The 19,905-nt window shown below is 37.3% G+C and overlaps 1 protein-coding gene across 2 annotated transcripts in view; it reads right to left on the bottom strand.

Annotated features, from left to right (window-relative positions):
- Window positions 1-19,905, bottom strand: part of LOC119771867 (protein TANC1-like) — a 54,906-nt gene that overhangs the window by 16,338 nt on the left and 18,663 nt on the right. For both annotated transcript variants that reach the window (XM_038268061.1, XM_038268062.1), the window contains exons 8-13: window positions 12,610-12,726; window positions 12,189-12,479; window positions 11,336-11,439; window positions 5,386-5,617; window positions 4,492-4,658; window positions 2,398-2,706 (exon numbers count right to left, since the gene is read on the bottom strand). In XM_038268061.1, the coding sequence (XP_038123989.1) occupies window positions 2,398-2,706; window positions 4,492-4,658; window positions 5,386-5,617; window positions 11,336-11,439; window positions 12,189-12,479; window positions 12,610-12,726 (1,220 nt within the window). The remainder of the gene's footprint in view (window positions 1-2,397; window positions 2,707-4,491; window positions 4,659-5,385; window positions 5,618-11,335; window positions 11,440-12,188; window positions 12,480-12,609; window positions 12,727-19,905) is intronic.

Here is a 19,905-nt window from a genome sequence, read left to right as displayed (position 1 = left end):
TGAAACAACACAAATAAAAAGCTGGAAGGTGTGGTTTGCATTTATTTTTTAGCCTCCTCTCCTGAATTCACATGGTGTAGATCCAATTTTTTTCACCGATTACAGCCTTTTGGGCTAAATCTCTATCAACTTTGAACCTCTAGAGTCTTTTTGATCATCATTCGCTCTGTGCAATCAGTCTGGACGGAGACCATTTGATGGTTCCATCATGCCATTTTGCCTATAGGCCAAAAGGTTTAGTTTAGTTTTCTTACATAGTAAAAGACCCTGTAGGGAGTGAGTACAGGGTTGTGCATGTGCATTTACTTTTTTAAGTGAAGAAGGCAGGTCTTTTCAAAAATTCGCAAAAATTCCACACTATGCCTTTAAATGCTAAAAGCTGTACACTTTACAATCATGGTAGGTTTAAAGTTGTGCTCTCCAACATTTTATAACAAACATATGATGAGATTATATTAGACACAGATAGAATTGATGTAGGAACCATGTGATTTCAGTAAGTAATTGATTGATTGGGTGTATTTTATTTAGAGGTATTAAAGGTACACTATGCAACCGGTGTTGATTTTCCGCAAGGCTCCCCCCAGAGGGCGAAAGTAAAAGTGCACTGTCGTAAATATGCACAGCTGTTCTCCTGGTTTTTCCGTCAAGCCAGGCGCGGTTGTTTTGAGCTTGGCAGACAGGCGAACGCAACGAATGACTAACACAGTGAAAGTATGAACATGCACACAGAGAGAGAGAAACCATTCCAATGTTACTTACAATCGCATCAGCAGAAACACGAGGTCCGGGTCAGCCTTGCAGCCTTCTTTTTATTTTAGCTCTCGCCATTCGGAAAAAGCTTGCCCGATGTTCACCCGTGTACGACTCCTCTCTCTGTCCGGAGCCCTTTTCCTCTTTCTTGCCTGCTCCGACATGGGCTTTCGCTGTTTTCACGCTGGTTCTGCCATGATAACTGCACAAAGATCGCCACTGTGCTAGCAACGAGCATGCTTTTAACTGGGGGCGTGTAGCAGTTCTCGCCGTAAAGCAAGACCGACTCTCGTGAGACTTCTGAGCCTGTGGGTGCGGGCCGAGGGCTCCTGCAATTGCAAGTGCGGTATTTCCCCCACAGACCACCAGGGCGGCCGAGAATACCTTTGTTCAACCTGAAATGACTCATTTAATCATCCAAAACGTTATGGAACACATTAATTAACTGAAAAATGTTGCATAGTGTGCCTTTAATAGCTGTTTTTCAATTGCGAATATGTGCAAAACGATGCCGATATTCTGCTAAACTCAAAAATGCAAAGTTCTGCAATTGCGGTATTTCCATTAAAGCTACAGTGTGTAATTTTCAGTGACATCTAATGGTCAGACAGGACCGCTACCTCAACCGCTTCTCCCCCTCCAACAATGTGGAGGCTGTCATGTTACAAAATGGTTTCCACTTTGAAATGGTATTTTACTTGTCTGTGTAGGATTTAGACTTTATGTAGGCCTAACTTGCCGCAGTCATATTCAAGCATGATGATGATCTCTACAGTCACTAGTTTGTCAGCTCTGCCATAGTTCAAAGGTGTCTACAAGACTCACTCCTATGTAATTCGAAATAGCCATTTCTAAGGTAACGCAAACATAAAGTTTGAGACTTTCAGTTCCAAGATGATAATAAATGGCATACTTGTTACATTTCTGTCAGTAAATCAATGAAATTATTACATACTGTAGCTTTATTTAAAGGTACAATGGGGGAATCATCAAAGTAAGCGGTCCTCCTGATTGTCAAACATTCTGGTGATATGTTTACGAAAGGCCGTCCTATGTGCTCGTCCCCATTTTCACTTAAGGTTGGTGAATCTGACATGGTGGAAAATTGCAAATCTTCTTTTGGAAAGTAAGCTTGGATGAGCGATGCAAACAGCAACAGAGCGTGCACAAGTAGAAATGGGCTCGTGCATGCTCTTGCACACATCTAATAGGCGTTCCCTCATGGGAACAGGTACAGGGTTGTGCATGTGCATTTTTTCTTTAAAGTGGGGAGGGCTGTCTCCTCCACTATAACTTTAACAAATACAATTAAAATTGCACTTGAATACGTTTGTTCAGGCCATAACTGAAAATAACATTGCCACGGCAGATGTAAACACATGAGATATATCCTATTTCACCTACAGCTCTAGTGGGCATCATCACTGGTCTCCTTTTTCATCTTTTTACAATTTAGTAAAAGTTCCAGTTGCTGATCATGTGACTCAAGTGTTCTTTTCGCAGTTTTGCGAAATATAAGAGGGAAGGGAAATACAAAGGCAAGCCACACATTTCAGATTTTAATTGTAAAGTAGAAATTAAAAAAAGGTTTAAATGGTATGAATAATTCTCATACTTTTGCAAAGTAACATCATAATGTCTGACCTCTGACAGGGAGACGGGCACAACCAGGTAGTTTCCTCCTTTCAGGGTCAGGTGGCCTTTGTGGAAAAGGTCAAGAGTCAGCTGAAGGTAGAGGATAGAGCCATGGCTCCGGGTTGAGAGGTTGCTGCTGAACTTGCTGAGGAGCAGGGGATCAGGAGCAGAGCCTGTTGGCGTGGTAACATTAGCGGCAATCTGGCTGCTGCCACTGACCCGGTGGTGGATATAGTCACTGAGGTCGGCTCCAAGATCACTGCTGTCTGGCAGGATGTCCAGGGAAATGCCAGAAAAGGGAAGGAGGGTGGTGATTTCCTGCACAGGGGGAAGGCCATTTCACTATTAGTTTAGTACATATACCTCAGTATTTAAAGAGCATGTCTTTGGCACAGTGGTAAACATAAAAGCACCAAAACCCAGGGCCGTTATTGAGTTGCTGCTGTCTGTGAGTCATGCAGAGCCATGGGAAGGAGTACAGTAAATAGTGTGACAATGACTCAAGCTCCACCATTGCTCACAGGCATCTCTTAGATACACATTTCTGCTTTTCGCTTGCCATCTTCAGCTGCTTAGTGCTGGCTAAATGTTGCTCAGTCAATAAGTGCTTCAGTTAGGGAGGCTGACATTTGGTTTGAGCAAACCTTTTAGCAGACTGTGCTTTATTTAACTGTGAAAAACTGTTTTTAATAACTCTAGCACTTCCTGCATATTCAGGATGATGCAAGAGTAGAACAACAGGTCTGCTTTACATCTCCTAAAGTTTGAAAGCATATTTTATTCCATCTTTCATGCATTTTAATAAAATGACTCTGTCTTTTGTAAACATCCAAACACTGATTTAATTATGTAATCATCTGGCGAGCTGTCAAGCTTCATATTCAGACTCCCACTGACATTACCGACAACTTACGGTGTAATCCATGCAAACATTTGGAGGCTTGGCTTTGGTATAGGACAGATGTGTCTGCTGTTTGCTTAGATTAACAACCAGATTGAGAAAATGCATCAGACTAAAGGGAACAGCGTTTCTAAATTCTGATCTATTTTGTCCAAAACCGTGGTAGAACCCACACAACAGGTCACTATCAAGCAATCTAAGCAGTGTAGGAAAATCATTTTGAGTAATTGAATGATGAAGTCAGTGTTCGTTTAACCTTTTACTTTGCACATGCAAAATTCTGCATAACTTTAAATCATGTCACTCAACAGATAAATTTTTTTATGCACTGAGACGGCGTTCATAGTAAAAACTGCAAATTCTGCAGAGTAATTTGTATACTCTATGGGGAGGAAAAGAAAGAAAAAACAAACAAATCTATTGATTTGATCTAAGTCTGTTCTTTTCAAGACAGAAAGGGAATAAAACGTGTTTTCTTTCAACGAGTGGAGAAATGAGGCGCATAGTGGGACGATTATCTATCATTTTCAAATAATCAGCACGGACTATCTTTCAAGGGAAACGCAGAAGTAGCTGCATCGCAGACAGCTTTTTTACTGTGTTTTTTTTTCAACTACTTTTTTGGCATTTATTTAACTGACAGGTGCAAAACGGATTTGCTTAAGTAAGAAGAAGAAATGCAGACACAAAAGTGTTGAATGTGCATTTGAGCGTGACTGTTTCTATAAAAACTAATTTGGCTGGAGAACTATCTGGATGGAATTCTATCAAATATGATAAATATAAACCTTCCGACAGGACAACTTAGTCTTAAAAAAAAAAAAAAGCTATTTTTTATGTGTTTGAGGTTATTCTGACCACAGAGTGGGACTGAGTGGGTAGGAAAAAGGAAAGACAGATGCAGGGAAGCAGAGTAGGAGGGGAAAATAATTTTAGCTCATGTGCATGGTGGTGAGTAATATCAACCCTAAAAGAACAGACACCACCTTGAAGTGCATTATGAAGTTTTTATAAGATACAACTATATGATACGACAGCCAATGACGGAGCTTAAAATAAAAAACAGGATTCACACACATCTGAGCTGGAGACAGTTCATGTGTCTCCAGTGTTTGTGGAGGATATTTCAGAGATATTCAGAGCAGTGAAATAGAACTGAACAATTGCATGCCGCTAAATTTATCCGTCGCACTCAAACTCACCACCAGTCCCGTCCTGACTGTGACCACCAACTTCAACCAGTGGGGAAACTTGGAAATGATTTTGGTGATGAAAGTAGCAACTGTATCCCCATAGTCCGGTTTGTGGAACTCTGCTTCATTGAGACTGTCTACCAGTATGATGTAATCTTCCTCAGGCAACCTTCGGTCTGGAAACAGTAGGGAGAGAAAGAAGCACAATAAGCCACCATCAATCTTGTTGCCCTTGTAAATGAGTGAGATATTGATGCAATTGGTGCGTCCTTCTCTAACGGCCCAGGATATAATGAGAAAAGGGTAAATGGTTGATGTATCTGCAGCTGAAAGAGGCTAGAGGCTATTGTTGTTAACTGACTCGATACAGGGCATATCCGTCATGTTTCAAATTATCAAAGCTGTCAAACCATCTCTGTGAGGCTACGACGACCAGGCATCCCACACTGACTTACACCAGGGCCTCTTCATTCTTTTTTTTTTCTGACCCCTTTAATAGAGATGAAATAGACAAAACACTCCTCTACTCAGACTATGGAGAGCCTCGCTATAATAACACACCCATCTAGCTGACTAACTGCATCATAAGAGACTGAGCCAGCTAATTAGTCCACAACATCTGAGCCCCCCACAAAGTATTTGTGACCTTGAAACCCTGTTGGAAGGCTGATGATTCAACAAGGCAAATAAAACAACCATTGTTCTAAATGACAAAACATCCATTTCTACACTCCTATCATTGACCTTAAATAGGGGAAATAATTGGTGAGCCATCATAGCGTCATTAAAAGGCTTTTTAAAATAGGAGATGGAAGCAGGAGCCCTTACAACACCTGAATAATGATCCTATATATAAAACCAATAGTTATTTAGATTTCAGCATCATTTTCTTTTCCTTAATACCTTTGCGTAAGCTGGCTAGAGGCTCGATGACACCCTTTCTAAAGGCAGCGATGGGATCCTGAACGCAGGAGCGCAAGCTAAGCTGATTTTGTAAGTGAGGCTCCTGTGCAAGCAGCTCCCTGTACGGGGCAAGCTGAGGCGCTCTGGCCAGTAGGGCGGCGACACTGTGGACAAACTCTGGGACCAGGCAGGTGTAGGTGTTGTCTGCCTGGCAGAAGTGGTAGGCTATCACCTGGTAGAGAATAGCAGAGAAAAATAGTGATTTATACAAAGTGCAATCTGAATTTTTACAGTATTTTGATTAAAATTAATGGCAATATTTATATATATAAAAAAAACTATAAAGAAAGCAGACAGAGAGATTGACTATAACAAATTGGAATGTGTAATTTTACCCACAAAATAAGAAACAAAGAGCAAAAATATGATAAACAATAAAGACACTAATCAAAACATCATGTAGAATAAAAATAAATCCAATTGCTGGGTGTGAGAAAAAAAAATTATAATACACCTCTGGTATGCTTCTGAGATGCAAGAGGATAAGTTACAAGAAGAATTTTACTTTGTATTAAAAATTATTCTCAATGTTCTTTACATGTAGACCCTAATCGAGCTGTTGCATTACTTGTTAGATGGATGAAACAAGACCAATAAACATTTTCTTGACTTACAAGAAAGGCAAATTAAGCTGCTTGGTAATATTCTCTGTCATAATAAAACCCCGAGCAGCCCTGATGTTCCAGGTAAAAACAGTACGTCTGTTAGCAGCAAACTTTAGACTGCCATCAGAGACAGACTGAAAAAAAATTACCATCTTTTTTATTGGCGCTGTGTTAAATTAAACAGATTCTCCAATTCTGAATGGATTTTCATATTAATTAGGATTGATTTAAAAAAATATTCCAGTGTCTTTACAGCTGCTTTTAACCACCACTGGTCTATTTCTTGGCCTTTAAATGTTAATATTACACTGGTATCAATATGTGGAATAAACACACAGTTATGATATTCAGGAAATGGCTAAAACAAAAAAAAAGTTTTTAATGCCAGAAATCCAATTTGAGATTAGAACAAAGCAATCGCTTCAAAATCTTGAAAATCAAAATTCTTGAAATTTGAATCAATACTCAGCTCTACTTGTTATATGTGCCAATTCATAAAGGGTGAAAAGTAAAAAAAAAAAAAAGGCTTAATGTTCAAATGAATTAGCCACTTAAAATGACAACTATCACTGTGTCTAGGTCTATTAGATAAAATTATTAGCATGATTATAACTGAGGTTTTCTTCACTTTTTTAATTAAAGGTTAAATATTTCCAATTCAAATGTTTGTGTAACTAATGTTACTGCAATATTTTTTCTTGGGGAAACTATCCTCATGTGCCTACTGGATTTTCAAAAGTCATATGTAGCTGTACAATGTATTTTGATTTACTATGTTGATAAAAGTTCCACAAATGCTGAAATATTACTTATAGTTCATTCCAAAGTTATCAGGATGTCTGACAGATATAGATGTCAACTGTTTTTTTTTTTTTTTTACCAAGATGTTGGTGAAAGCAATGTTAACATTTTAGAGTGGCCAGAATCTTGATTCTACAAAATACAAAAAATTCATTCAACTTCTACATATTCTTACTAGGCTGATTGTTGTTTTGTCTTGTTATTTGAAAAAGCAGACTCCTTTAAAATACAGGAGGTTACGACCCCTTTTTAAACCCAAATTATTTGGAGCAACCTTCCACTGCAAGAACTTATTTATTGGAGCCACATGAGAACATTCCCTTGATATAGACTAGGAGCAGGTAAAATAATTCTAAATGAATGTTTGTGAAAACAGATACTGATTGTGAGTACAAATGTATACAAGACTGGTAAAAGATGACAGGTAGAAGGATGTTTACAAAAGACTAAAGATGCAATATGCAATTCCAAAAGTGCATATTAATTTTCTCCTTTCAGCCATTTATGATAGCATAATAATTACAACATCATAACATATGAGACGTAAACAAGATTTCAACATATCTGTTATTATATGAATAAACAAATCTCTTTTTATCATGGATATTATTGCACTTTTGTAGTTTGCATTTTTCAGTTTTGAATTAATCTAATCCAATTTCTTTTTCATGTTTCTACCCACAATGCAATAATTCACAATGACTGGTTTTACAGTATCATTTAGAGTATCTGCTAATATTCTTAAAAAAAAAAAAAAAACAACAACCAAATGAATCTCTGAAACTCGATATAAGAGATATAAAAGAAGTAAGTGTTTATGAAATAACACAAAGATGTAATGCAAGAAAAAGAGCACACCAGCTGGATGAGTCATATTGTAGTGTTCTTTGTGAAACTCAACCGGAGCCTCATCCTGCTGCTGTCCTTTCCTTAACAATCAACCTGAGCAAATTAAGTTTTTATGCACAAGCAGCAGATGAAAAGAGGAGTATTCAGAAGAATAAAACTGAACCACCTAGAATTACTGAGGCAACAATAAAAGAGTTATTTGCTTGAAGGTTAAACATTTATCCATGCTGCTTCTTTTTGCAGAAAAAGTAAATACTCCAGGTCTGAGCGTGAGATATGGGTAATAACATCATCAAAGATTTTGCTTTTGAGCAAACATCGTCACCATCACAAGCAGACTGACTAGTTCCCATGGAAACTCTTATTGAGGCCAAGTTAGTAAATTTAGAAGCTTCTATGTCATCTGTGCAATGCACTCAGCAGCATGCTCTACATGTGCTTAGAAACAGAGACCAGCACTTTGACATGAGTGTCACAATTGTGCAGCCCCGTAACTCTGTAGGAAAAAAATACTCCAATGAGACAGACACGCTACTGATAAATATCAGTTTTTCATGATGGATCCCTAGACAGTTCCCTGCGAAATGCTGAATACACTCATAGATCCCTGGAGTACTGTTTAGAATGGCTCATTTTATCGTTATATTCAAGAAACTGGTGATACTAATGAGAAAAAACAGGCCTATCAAAGAAAAGACTCTCAGGACATTCCTATAATATGAATGTGATTTCTTCCTTTCATCTGGTGTAACTGAAGGTGAGTCGGCAGTCTGCTCAGCAACAGCGTGAGTAACTATATAGACATGTTCTGTGAGATAATGTCTGTGGCTGTGCTTTCTTCTGTTCAGTTTCAAAGAAAGGAACTATTCAGGGTCAGAAATTTGGTTTGGGTCCAGCAATACAATCTGGTTTTACTAGAGAGGTGGCAAGGTTTAAAAGCAGGTAGTTCCAGGAATAAAAAAACAACAACAAAAAAAAAATAATTCCACAATCCCTGGAACGCAAAAAACACAATTTCTGCTAAATTTAGCTCAATTTTGCAGAAATTATGAAATAAGGTTAATAGCTGCTAAATATATTAAAACACAATGTCCAATTTCAGCAGCTTGTATAGATCAGATATTATAATAGATATATAAACAGCTTATATAGATTACATATTATTGGCACTTATTAATCTTTAGAGATAGAAATTCAAAATGATATTACAAATCCTTCAAATGATTCTAAGCTCCCTACCTCACGTTAAAATGTTGCCAATAATGAATACTATTACTTTAAAAAAATATAAGGTGGGAACATTTCTCTATAAATTCACGGTAGAGACTTTAATACATTCTTTGATGGAATAAATTCCTGCAATCTGAAGTTTTTCTGGACTTCCCAAAAGGATACAGCTCCATCAATAGTTTGGCTACCTGCTTATAAAAATGCTTTTAAGGTACTTTAATGAGTTATGAAGTGAACAGTTGAACCTCTTAATTTTTTTTTAGATGTGCCTATAATTATACAAGACACCCTGTTGAGTACTCTGGGAATTTTGGTATTACCTAGAATGATACCAGAATCCCACAGGGTGGTATAATTTTCTTATTACTACTCTTACTTTCTGAACAGCCCACTTGAAGACGTGAATGTAGGAGAAATACCCAATGTTTTTAAAAATAATCTTTATTTGGCTTTTGCTGAATTTTTAACAGAAAAGTCAGTTATTTTCTCCTTATTTAGATTTATCTCAATTAATAATATCTTCCTATTTTCTTCAATTTTTGTTACATTTTATTCAATATATTTTTTATTATCTTGTTAATTTTTTTATTAGCTATTTGAATTAAACAGATTTTGTAGTACTGGTAGGTATTTTCCTTGTTATATATGAAATTTTGACAACAGTCTTACTATCAAATTAGGGTTTTAAATCTATTATTCTTAGGATTTTTATCTCTCTTTTCAATTTCTCAATAAACAAGATTTTGGTAGAAGCAATAAATAAATAAACACAGTGAACAGTTTCACTCCTTTCTCTTTTTTTCATTTTTGTCACTGTTCACTTGCTTTTAATCACCCTCTGTAATCTTATGCAAAAACTTGTGTATGAAAATAAAATAAAGATAAATTGGCATCCATCCATCCATCCATCCATCCATCCATCCATCCATCCATCCATCCATCCATCCATCCATCCATCCATCCATCCATCCATCCATCCATCCATCCATCCATCCAATAAATCTATTTCAAGTATTTTACCATCAATACATTGAAAGTGTAGAGTTTCTTTTAAAATATGGAACCATAAATGTAAAAATAAATAGATTTTTTTCTTTATTTTTAAGTGATTTATGAGTGATTGGAAACCTAACATCAACATTTTTAAGGACAGAGGAATAGAAGCTAAAGTACCAAAAGATTTATAGCAAGCATATGCAAACTCCACAGAGAAAGCTGCTGGCTGGAGTTTAAACCCCAACCGCCTTTAGTGATGCTACAGGATAGCTGGGCCACCATGCAGCTCCACAGACTCTTATCACACAGAGAAGTTCTGTGTTCGCATTTATTCCATTTTTGACAGATAGACAATATTTAGGCTGATCAAGAAAAGGTTTTACTCCTGTTTCCATTTTTTCTTTTTGATTCAGTTTCACTCTAGAATTATTACTGTTTTTACTTTTCATGAGGACCATAGAACACCCAATGTGGTTGTATCAGTATTAGTGACAGTTCTATCACCCATCTGCTAGGAACCTTAATGTGATTTTTGACTAACATTTTATTAGCAGTTTTCTTTTTAGGTAAGTCTATTAAACAAATAAAAATGCCTTCAGGACAAAAATTCAACAGTAACTTTATATTTATTTCTCTCAATCTGTCATTATTGAAGGGCAGTTTACACCAAGGAACGAAAGGGTTTTGGGCATTTTGCACCTAGTGCTGAAATAAAACTGGCCTTACTCTTATCGTCCAACTCTGGTTTAGGAGTTCTTACATCTTGTTCTTGATCCATACAGGATTCCAGGCAGCACTTTTTTTTTTCTTGTGTGATGACCTAGTACATTAAGTGGCTATGCTGCAGGAGGAGAGGCCTATAAAGTCTTTCTGGGAGCTCCGCAGTTTCACTCTCTGGAAGTAGGAAATGTCCTTTCCTGGAAGAACTTTGCTTTTATTCTTTATCCTTGAGTGAATCGACAAATATTTCATCTTACCCAATATGTACAGGCTTATGAGCATCTGCCTTTTATTCATAAGGAAGCAGCTAACACTCCAAGAGGAAAGAAAAAGTATGATCATATTACACCTAGCCTCCTCTACTGGTGTGTTATTTTCAGGATTCAGTTTAATATTTTTTATTTTTTTTTGCATGTGTCTAAACGCTTTAATAACAATGATTCTTGGTCCAAATGTCCTAATCTTTTTAAATAAATACATAATCCCCTAGTTACAGTTACTTAGAACATCTTATTTTGCATAGTTCTTTTTTCTTTTATATATTTATATATATATATAGTAACAACTTATTTATCTTCTATAAAATTGTCAATGCTATATATTGTATGTTTTAGAACAGGGTCATGAGGAATTTTGATTTATTCAATCAAAATCAAAATGTAAATGCACATGTGTGTTTTCCCTATTACCTTGGCAGCTAGGCTTTTCACAGCCTCCTTCCTCTGTCCCACATTATCGCTTGCTCCTGCAGCAGAGCTCTGGTTTGAGGCTGCTTTTCCCTGCCTGTCTCCAGCTGCAATGAGCACAACCAACATTAGGAATGCAGACCTGCCATCAATAATATTAGTAAAACAAATACATAACTCAGTACAAAAGCCAGTATGCTGAAAGTATTTTTCCTTTACCTGGAAGCTAAAGTGAAATGACAGAATGAAGAAAAAATACTTTTATCACAGACTCTAGAATCCTGCACACTGAACTGCTCCAATGCAATAATTTATCTTTTGTTCAACTTGGAATGAAATGACAACATACAGTAGAGATATAAGTAAATAATGCAGCAGTGCTGAAATATATATGCCTTATCAGAGCTGGTTTGTTTTTATCCTTTAATCTTTCAATACTCAGACCTGAAAGCAAAACCCATAAAAAAAACAGAGTTTGTTCCCTCCTATTTCTATAATGGCATGTTCACCATCATTTCCTCAAAGATTTTCAAGCACTTCACAGCATGCAGCATGCACTTATGTTCACAAACAAACCCGCATAAGAGGTATAGCTTCATGTTTTTCAGACAAAGAGCATTTTCAGTGTCACTCATGGGAAGAAAAAAATAAAATAAAAAAAATTTTCCCTCTCTTACAAAACTGCAATCAGTAGATAAACCTCAGGGGAGAACTTGAAAGAAGATTGTGTGACCCAGTTGCTGACTACTTTTCAAAAACTTTTTTCCAGTAACTAACAAGAATTTGACTTCACTGTAGCACAATGTGTGAATTCAGCTCAAGAGCTACACATGTTTCAAGATCTTTCAAATCTTACATTTAGGGGAGGATTTGGGGCTTTGGGGGTCGCTAGGACCTCCCTGTGGCGTTCGCATCCCATGGCAGCTGAGCGTTACAAGCCGCCAGATGATGGCAGTCTTTCCTGATCCAGCGTTCCCCACTATGACAGCCCCACGGCCCTCACAAGTGCTTGTTTTCCTCAAGACCTCCTCCAGCCGTGCAAATAGCCAGTCTCGGCCAACAAAAGGCGTTTCTGCAGTGACGCCAGGGACTTCGAACAGCAGTGGTTTTAGCATTATGTCTGCTTGTTTGAATGGCACCAGTCGTCCTGCACATATGGGGAGGAAAGAGTTCACACTGTTTGAGGCTGGATAATTTAACTTTCCTTCTTGTTATGTTTTGCAGCCTACTAAAGGTAAAAACTGAAAATGGTTCCTTGAGATGAAAGCAGAAAATACCTTTAGAGTCATCACTTGTACGTCCAGCTGTGTTGTGCTTCCGGACGGAGCCCCGGTGCCCTGTGGCCCTTTGGTTGTCCAGATAACTCAAATCCTCTAGCCGAGTTGAGCTTGTTGCTGTGCAGAAAGAATGGGTGGGGGAAAAATGTATGAGAGAAATGCAGGAAATGTGGATGAACAACACTTCCACAGTGATGTACCAGTCAAATATTGTATCCATGGAGATGTAAGACATAGTCAGATACATATACAAGCACACCGACCTTGAGGAGACAAGATGGAGAAGGCAGAAATGAACATATACATATAGACAAAGATGTTGGTTCCCCTTTGTTTAATGAATGAAAAACCCACAATGGTCACCAAAATAACTTTAATCTTACAAAAGAACTAATAAATACAATTCTATGAAGTATTAAACGTCAGTCAAAAATTGCTTTTCAACCATGGTTAAGAAGATTGAGCAAACTGCTCCAGTTGGTTTGAAAAGTACGTTTTCCATACGGCATGTTTCAGCTCCTTCCAAAGGTGCTCAATAGGATTTAGATCAGGGTTGATAGAAGGCCACTTCAGAGTAGTCCATTATTTTCCTCTTGGTCATTTATTGGTGTTTTTTAGCTGTGTTTTGGGTTATTATTCTGTTGAAGACCAATGACCTGCAACTGAAACCAAGCTTTCTGATACTGAGCTGCGCATTTCTCTCTAGAATCCATTGATAGTCTTCAAATTTAATTTTACCCTGCAGAGATTCAAGGCACCCTGTGTCTGATGAAGCAAAGAAGCTCCAGAACATAACAAAGCCTCCTCCATGTTCCACAGTAGGAACCGTGTTCTTTTCTTGATATCATCTGTGAACATAGAGCTGATGTGCATAGGCATACATTTTCATGCCATTCTCATCTGTCCATAGAAGATTCTCCCAGACAAATTCCACTCTGGCTTTTTATAATTTGCTTCAACAATGGCATCTTCCTTGTTAGTCTCCCATTAAGTCCTCTTTGGCTTAAACAGTGACGGATGGTGTGATTTGACACTGATGTTTCCTTGAGCTTAAAGATCACCTTATATCTCTTTAGAAGTTTTTCCGGGCTCTTTCGTTACCATTCATATTATTTGTCTCTTTGATTTGTCATACATTTTTCTCCTGGGCTACGTCCCCGAGGTTGGCTACAGTCCCATGGATCTTAAATTTCTGAATAACATATGCAGATGCAGTTAGAGACGAGTAAGAGAGATCATACAGTCTTTACGTTTCATATGCTTGTCTATAATTTTCTTTCTAATCTCCTGAGACAACTCTTCATTTCACTTCCTCTGGTCCATGTCGAGTGTGATACACACCATGTCACCAAACAGCACTATGAGTATCTGAAGCCCTTTATTTAGCCCCAATGACTGATTACAAGATTGAAGACTCCTGCCAGGCTAATTAGTGGACATGCCTTGATTCAAGACAACACCTTGAGCCAGGAGAGGCTCAGAGTAGACCGCTTCTCCTCCTCATTGAGAGGATACAGCGGAGGTGGCTCAGACATCTTGTTCGGACGCCCCCTGGGCTCCACCCTCGGGAGGTGTCTGAGGAGCAGGAAGTCTAGAAGTCTTTATTGAGATTACTGCCTAAACAACCTGGTACGGGATTAAACTGTAGACGACAAGTACGAGTACCTTGATTTAAGATTTGACTTTGGTTACATTGTCTTGTGTCTTTTCTAGGGGAACCATATTTTTATCCAGGCCTATTTCATGAGTTTATCATTTAAAACATTTTGATGAACATTTTGATGAAATATTGATTGAAAAGCAATGTCTTATTTTTATTTGTTTATTTTTATGGAATTTCTATTTATTGCTCATTTTTGTCAGATTCAGGTCATTTCGTGTGAACAATGTTGGTTTATTTATACAACAATTCTGTCCTCATGTATATCTCACGTTCATTAATCTTCATTTGACAAAGGCATAAAATGCTGTAACGTGATATCATAGAAAAACAAGACCTGTTAAAATGGTTCATATATTTAGTCCTAATCAAAAGACATATTGGGAAAATATAAAATGTTCCATTGATGTTCTTAAAAACAAAAGGCAGATTTCTGAACACCCACAATCCTCTCTGTATCAACCCACTCACGCTTGAGAGTTGAAGGTCATCCAAGCCTACTTTCTGCAGTATTTATTTATTTTTTTACTCCAAGTTGAACTGAAAGATAAGTACAGAACATCTTATGAGCTTTTCAGTCTTTTGCAAAACCTTATTTGAGAACTTTCCAAGATATCTGGCAGCAAAATTGAAGCAATAGAAAAGAAAACTTGTGGTTTGCAAATTAACAAAGTTCTAATGGCATGAGGCCTGTTGAAATTGAACAAACTGATGGAAAAAAAAATTAACTGAATAATTTATCATTGCATTTTAAGAGATTGTGCATTTTTTCTTCTAAATTAAGTGCAGTATTTATATTTGACTTTGCACAATGAATTTAGTTTTAAGTTGAACAGTGGAAAGTGTTTGCTATTATGTGTGCCAAAGGGTCATATACAACCACTAACGACCCCTGGGTGTCTTCAGAGAGCAGAGGAGTCACTGCTTCCAGAACAAAGCAGATGTCATAAACTCAGGACGTTCTTGCACGATTTCCACCTGGGGGCTGCTTGTGGATTTACTTGTGTTATTAGTGAAGATTTTTAGCCTAAGATTTCACTATTTATATTATGGGGTTATTTGCATAGAGAAAATTTATCAAAAATGAACAAATACACTGCTCTCCAACATTTATAGGATAAGCTTTGCAACACCCTGCTGGTTTAAATAGAAACATAACAAGTAATGGACATTAAAAAAATGCAGGCAAGGAATCCAACATGTTGACCCCAGTGAGAGTAGCCAAAACGAAAAATTAAGTTTGAAGTAAAAACATTTTTATGACACAGTTCATCAGACTCCGTTTCTCTAGATTCCAATGATGTTTTCTATGAAGAATCTATTGAAATCAGTGGCAGCAGCAAACTTAACAATCTGCAAACAATCTAAAGTCCAAATTTACTTTTTCAACTGTTAGTTTAGCCTGTAAAGAAAATCTGTTATTTCTATCTTTTGTGACAAGCTGTTCTCATAGATCTGCTCATGGACATGCAGTTAAACCCACACAGAAGCTCCACCTGCTCAGATGATATCAAACACAAGCAGATGGAGATGGTCTCTCTGGAGAGAACGTCATTTTACAGGTATATCTAACCAACACAGTCTATCCTTTGAAATAAAGAAGCTCAAATAATAAGATACAGGTGCTGGTCAAAAAATTAGAATATCATGAAAAAGTAGATTGATTTCAGTAATTCCATTTAAAAAGTGAAACTTGTATATTATATTCATACATTACATACAAACTCATACATTTCAGATGTTTATTTTGTTTAATTTTGATGATTACAAATGACAACAAATGAAAATCTCAAATTCATCATATCAGAAAATTAGAATATTACTGAAGACCAATAAAAACAAAGGATTTATAGAAATGTTGGCCAACTGAAAAGTATGAACATGAAAAGTATGAGCATGTACAGCACTCAGTATTTAGTTGGGCCTCCTTTGGCCTGTATTACTGCAGCAATGCGGCGTGGCATGGAGTCGATCAGTCTGTGGCACTGCTCAGGTGTTATGATAGCCCAGGTTGCTCTAATAGTGGCTTTTAGCTCTTCTGAATTGTTGGGTCTGGTGTATTGCATCTTCTTCTTCACAATACCCCATAGATTTTCTATGGGGTTAAGGTCAGGAGAGTTTGCTGGCCAATTAAGAACAGGGATACCATGGTCCTTCAACCAGGTACTGGTAGCTTTGGCACTGTGTGCAGGTGCCAAGTCCTGTTGGAAAATGAAATCTGCATCTCCAAAAAGTTGGTCAGCTGCAGGAAGCATGAAGTGCTCTAAAACTTCCTGGTATGTGGCTGCGTTGACCCTGGACCTCAGAAAACACAATGGACCAACACCAGCAGATGACATGGCACCCCAAACCATCACTGACTGTGGAAACTTTACACTGGACTTCAAGCAACGTGGATGAAGTGCCTCTCTTCTTTTCCTCCAGACTCTGGGACCTTGATTTCCAAAGGAAATGCAAAATTTACTTTCATCAGAGAACATGACTTTGGACCACTCACCAGCAGTCCAGTCCTGTTTCTCTTTAGCCCAGGCAAGACGCTTCTGACGCTGTCTGTGGTTCAAGAGTGGCTTGACACAAGGAATGCGACAGCAGAAACCCATGTCTTTCATACGTCTGTGTGTGGTGGTTCTTGAAGCACTCACTCCAGCTGCAGTCCACTCTTTGTGAATCTCCCCCACATTTTTGAAGGGGTTTTGTTTCACAATCCTCTCCAGGGTGCGGTTATCTCTCTTGCTTGTACACTTTTTTCGACCACATCTTTTCCTTCCCTTCGCCTCTCTATTAATGTGCTTGGACACTGAGCTCTGTGAACAGCCAGCCTCTTTAGCGATGACCTTTTGTGTCTTGCCCTCCTTGTGCAAGGTGTCGATGGTTGTCTTTTGGACGACTGTCAAGTCAGCAGTCTTCCCCATGATTGTGTAGCCTATAGAACTAGACTGAAAGACCATTTAAAGGCTTTTGCAGGTGGTTTGAGTTAATTAGCTGATTAGAGTGTGGCACCAGGGGCCATCAATTTTGAACCTTTTCACAATATTCTAATTTTCTGATATGATGAATTTGAGATTTTCATTTGTTGTCATTTGTAATCATCAAAATTAAACAAAATAAACATCTGAAATATATGAGTTTGTATGTAATGTATGAATATAATATACAAGTTTCACTTTTTAAATGGAATTACTGAAATCAATCTACTTTTTCATGATATTCTAATTTTATGACCAGCACCTGTAAGATTGAAAAAAAAATTACAAACATTTCAGTGCTACACAAAATCTGTTAAGTATATAGTTTAGCTGCTTGTCTATCAGTTTAGCAAGCAGGAAAAACAGAGAGAAGCTCTGCTCTAGTTTAATCTGTAGTTCCCCCTCTCTCTGAATTTAATCCAAGCTGTTTATAAATCCAAGCGTGGCAGAGAACCAGCTAAACAGATCACATCCACTGCAAGATCCACTATTTCTGCTTACTGGGATGAAAGTCATTTTCTTCATTTGGCATCTTTTGGAATGTTAAACTTCTAAAGTTTTGCAGTGATATAAATATCCCTTTTTTTATCACTTTAGCAGCAGAAACCAAAATGTGTATTTTAGTATATCAGAAAACAGACCAATACAAAGTGGTATAGAATAGGGATGGGCAATTATCGTATTGTGTATCGTTATTGTGATACACTTTTAGTCATAAGATTTTTTATTATTTGTCTAAATGATAAGTTTGATCACTAAAAAATACCCAAAATAAAAAAAATACAAAGATTGGTGGATTTTCAGAATCTTTATTTTCTACTATTCTTTTCAAAATTTTTGAAATTTCACAAAAATCCTCCGATATACCTTTAACATTTTGCCTTTAATACTTTTTCATCTCTCAATATGCTCTATCCTGATCTCCTCAAGTGGAAAAGTTTTAGTTTCACCTGGTTTCATTTCCTAAAAAGTCTTCGTTAAGGAAGCTTTTTCTCTCCGATTATTAATCGATTAATTGAAAAAAATAATCGACAAATTAATCGATTTGAGTAATAATCGTTAGTTGCATCCTTATATTTTTCAAGATTAGTACTTGTGATTGTGGGGATATGATTGCTGTGACATGCAGTCTAAGTCATACAGTATCCTAAGAATGCCTGTAGAGTAATGAAGACTATGAAGACCCTAGTGTAGAATTGTGAAAGTGAAGGAAAATTACACATGGGTTTCAAACTGTGGATGGGCATTTGTATACAGCTCTCTGAGTGAACACCTTCTAGAAATATATTCTGCAGCAATTACAGCTCCAGGTCTTTAGCTATCTGCCAGCTTTGCACATTCAAAGACTAAAAAGTTTACAAAATCCTATTTGCAAAATAGCTCAATCTTTAAACCTACATGAATGATCCCCCCTTGGTTGCCGTTAGAAGAAGTTATGCCTTTATGAAAGATCATGATCAGCTTATAGTGCAAATTCAGTTTAGGTTAGTGAAGAGACTAAGCCAAACCTTTAAGCCCCTGAGTCGGTACACCGGGGTAAAGTTGACACGCCGATCACTTAGCCGCTTAATTGAAATGAGAGCTGTCCTTGATGTTAGTGCATTTATTTCCATGATTCTGCAATAATTATCATATTTCCTTTGTACCATAAGTCATTCCTCTAACTTGTTGACAATAACACAGCATCAATAGTTTCAGCGATTCACATAGCATTCACTTCAATAGCGGTAGCATTGCGTCAGGTTAATATTGCGTTGTGGTCAAAAACTGTTTTCCCCTTTCGGGTGGAACACACCTGTCCTAATCAACACCGGATCCTACCTATATAGACAGCTGACAGATCATGTGACCCAAACATTTGGAATACAGAAATTCATAATCTGCTCCTGCAGTTAGGTTTAGGTACCGGTATGTGTTTGTAACTGTTAAAGTTAGGGTAGGAGTCTAGGTTACACAATAGAAATGAATACAAAATGAATGGAAGTTAATGAAAGAACCACATGAAGACAGTGGCACATAACGAATGCCTTTATTTTAAAATAAGAGCAAGGACTTGTTTCAGTTTTTAACCTTTGGAGTGAGAACATTTTTACAAACGGTTAGGTTTAGGGCTAAGATTTCAATTTGGTTAGAGTTTGTAATGGTTAGGTTTAGGGTTATTGTTAGTGTTAGGGCATTTAAAGGGTTAAAAATGACTGAAACTCAATGGAAGTCAACAGATGGTCCTCACTACATATAGCAAGACGAGAGTGTTTGTGTGTGTGTGTGTGTGTGTGTGTGTGTGTGTGTGGAAAAGAGATCTTACAGCTATCTCTAACCACATGGGAATAGTGCTGCACTCTAAAATACTATAAATACAAACAAACAAGTGATAAAAATGTACCATTTTTTTGTACATAGAGATAGCACAAAGTCTTTAATCATTTGACTGAGCCCTGATAGCCCTACCAATACAAGAAATCATGTTAATACGTTTCTATTTATTTACATATTTCAAATAGTGAGAAAAAGAACTAAGATTTATTAAATTACTATACATCTCTCAACCCACACTTCTACCATCTTTTTCTTTCTGATACATCTGCTAGCCCTTTGAGTCAATCATCCTCCAGAAACAGCAGTGTTACTGTGAGAGACTGTGATTGAAGCCCTATGAATATTATAATTTAC

Source organism: Cyprinodon tularosa, unplaced genomic scaffold (genome assembly GCF_016077235.1).
Source record: "Cyprinodon tularosa strain WSP-4 unplaced genomic scaffold, ASM1607723v1 ctg691, whole genome shotgun sequence".
Classification (NCBI taxonomy): Eukaryota; Metazoa; Chordata; class Actinopteri; order Cyprinodontiformes; family Cyprinodontidae; genus Cyprinodon; species Cyprinodon tularosa.
The sequence above is the reverse complement of the archived record's forward strand: the minus strand, read 5'-3'. Positions and strand labels throughout refer to the sequence as shown.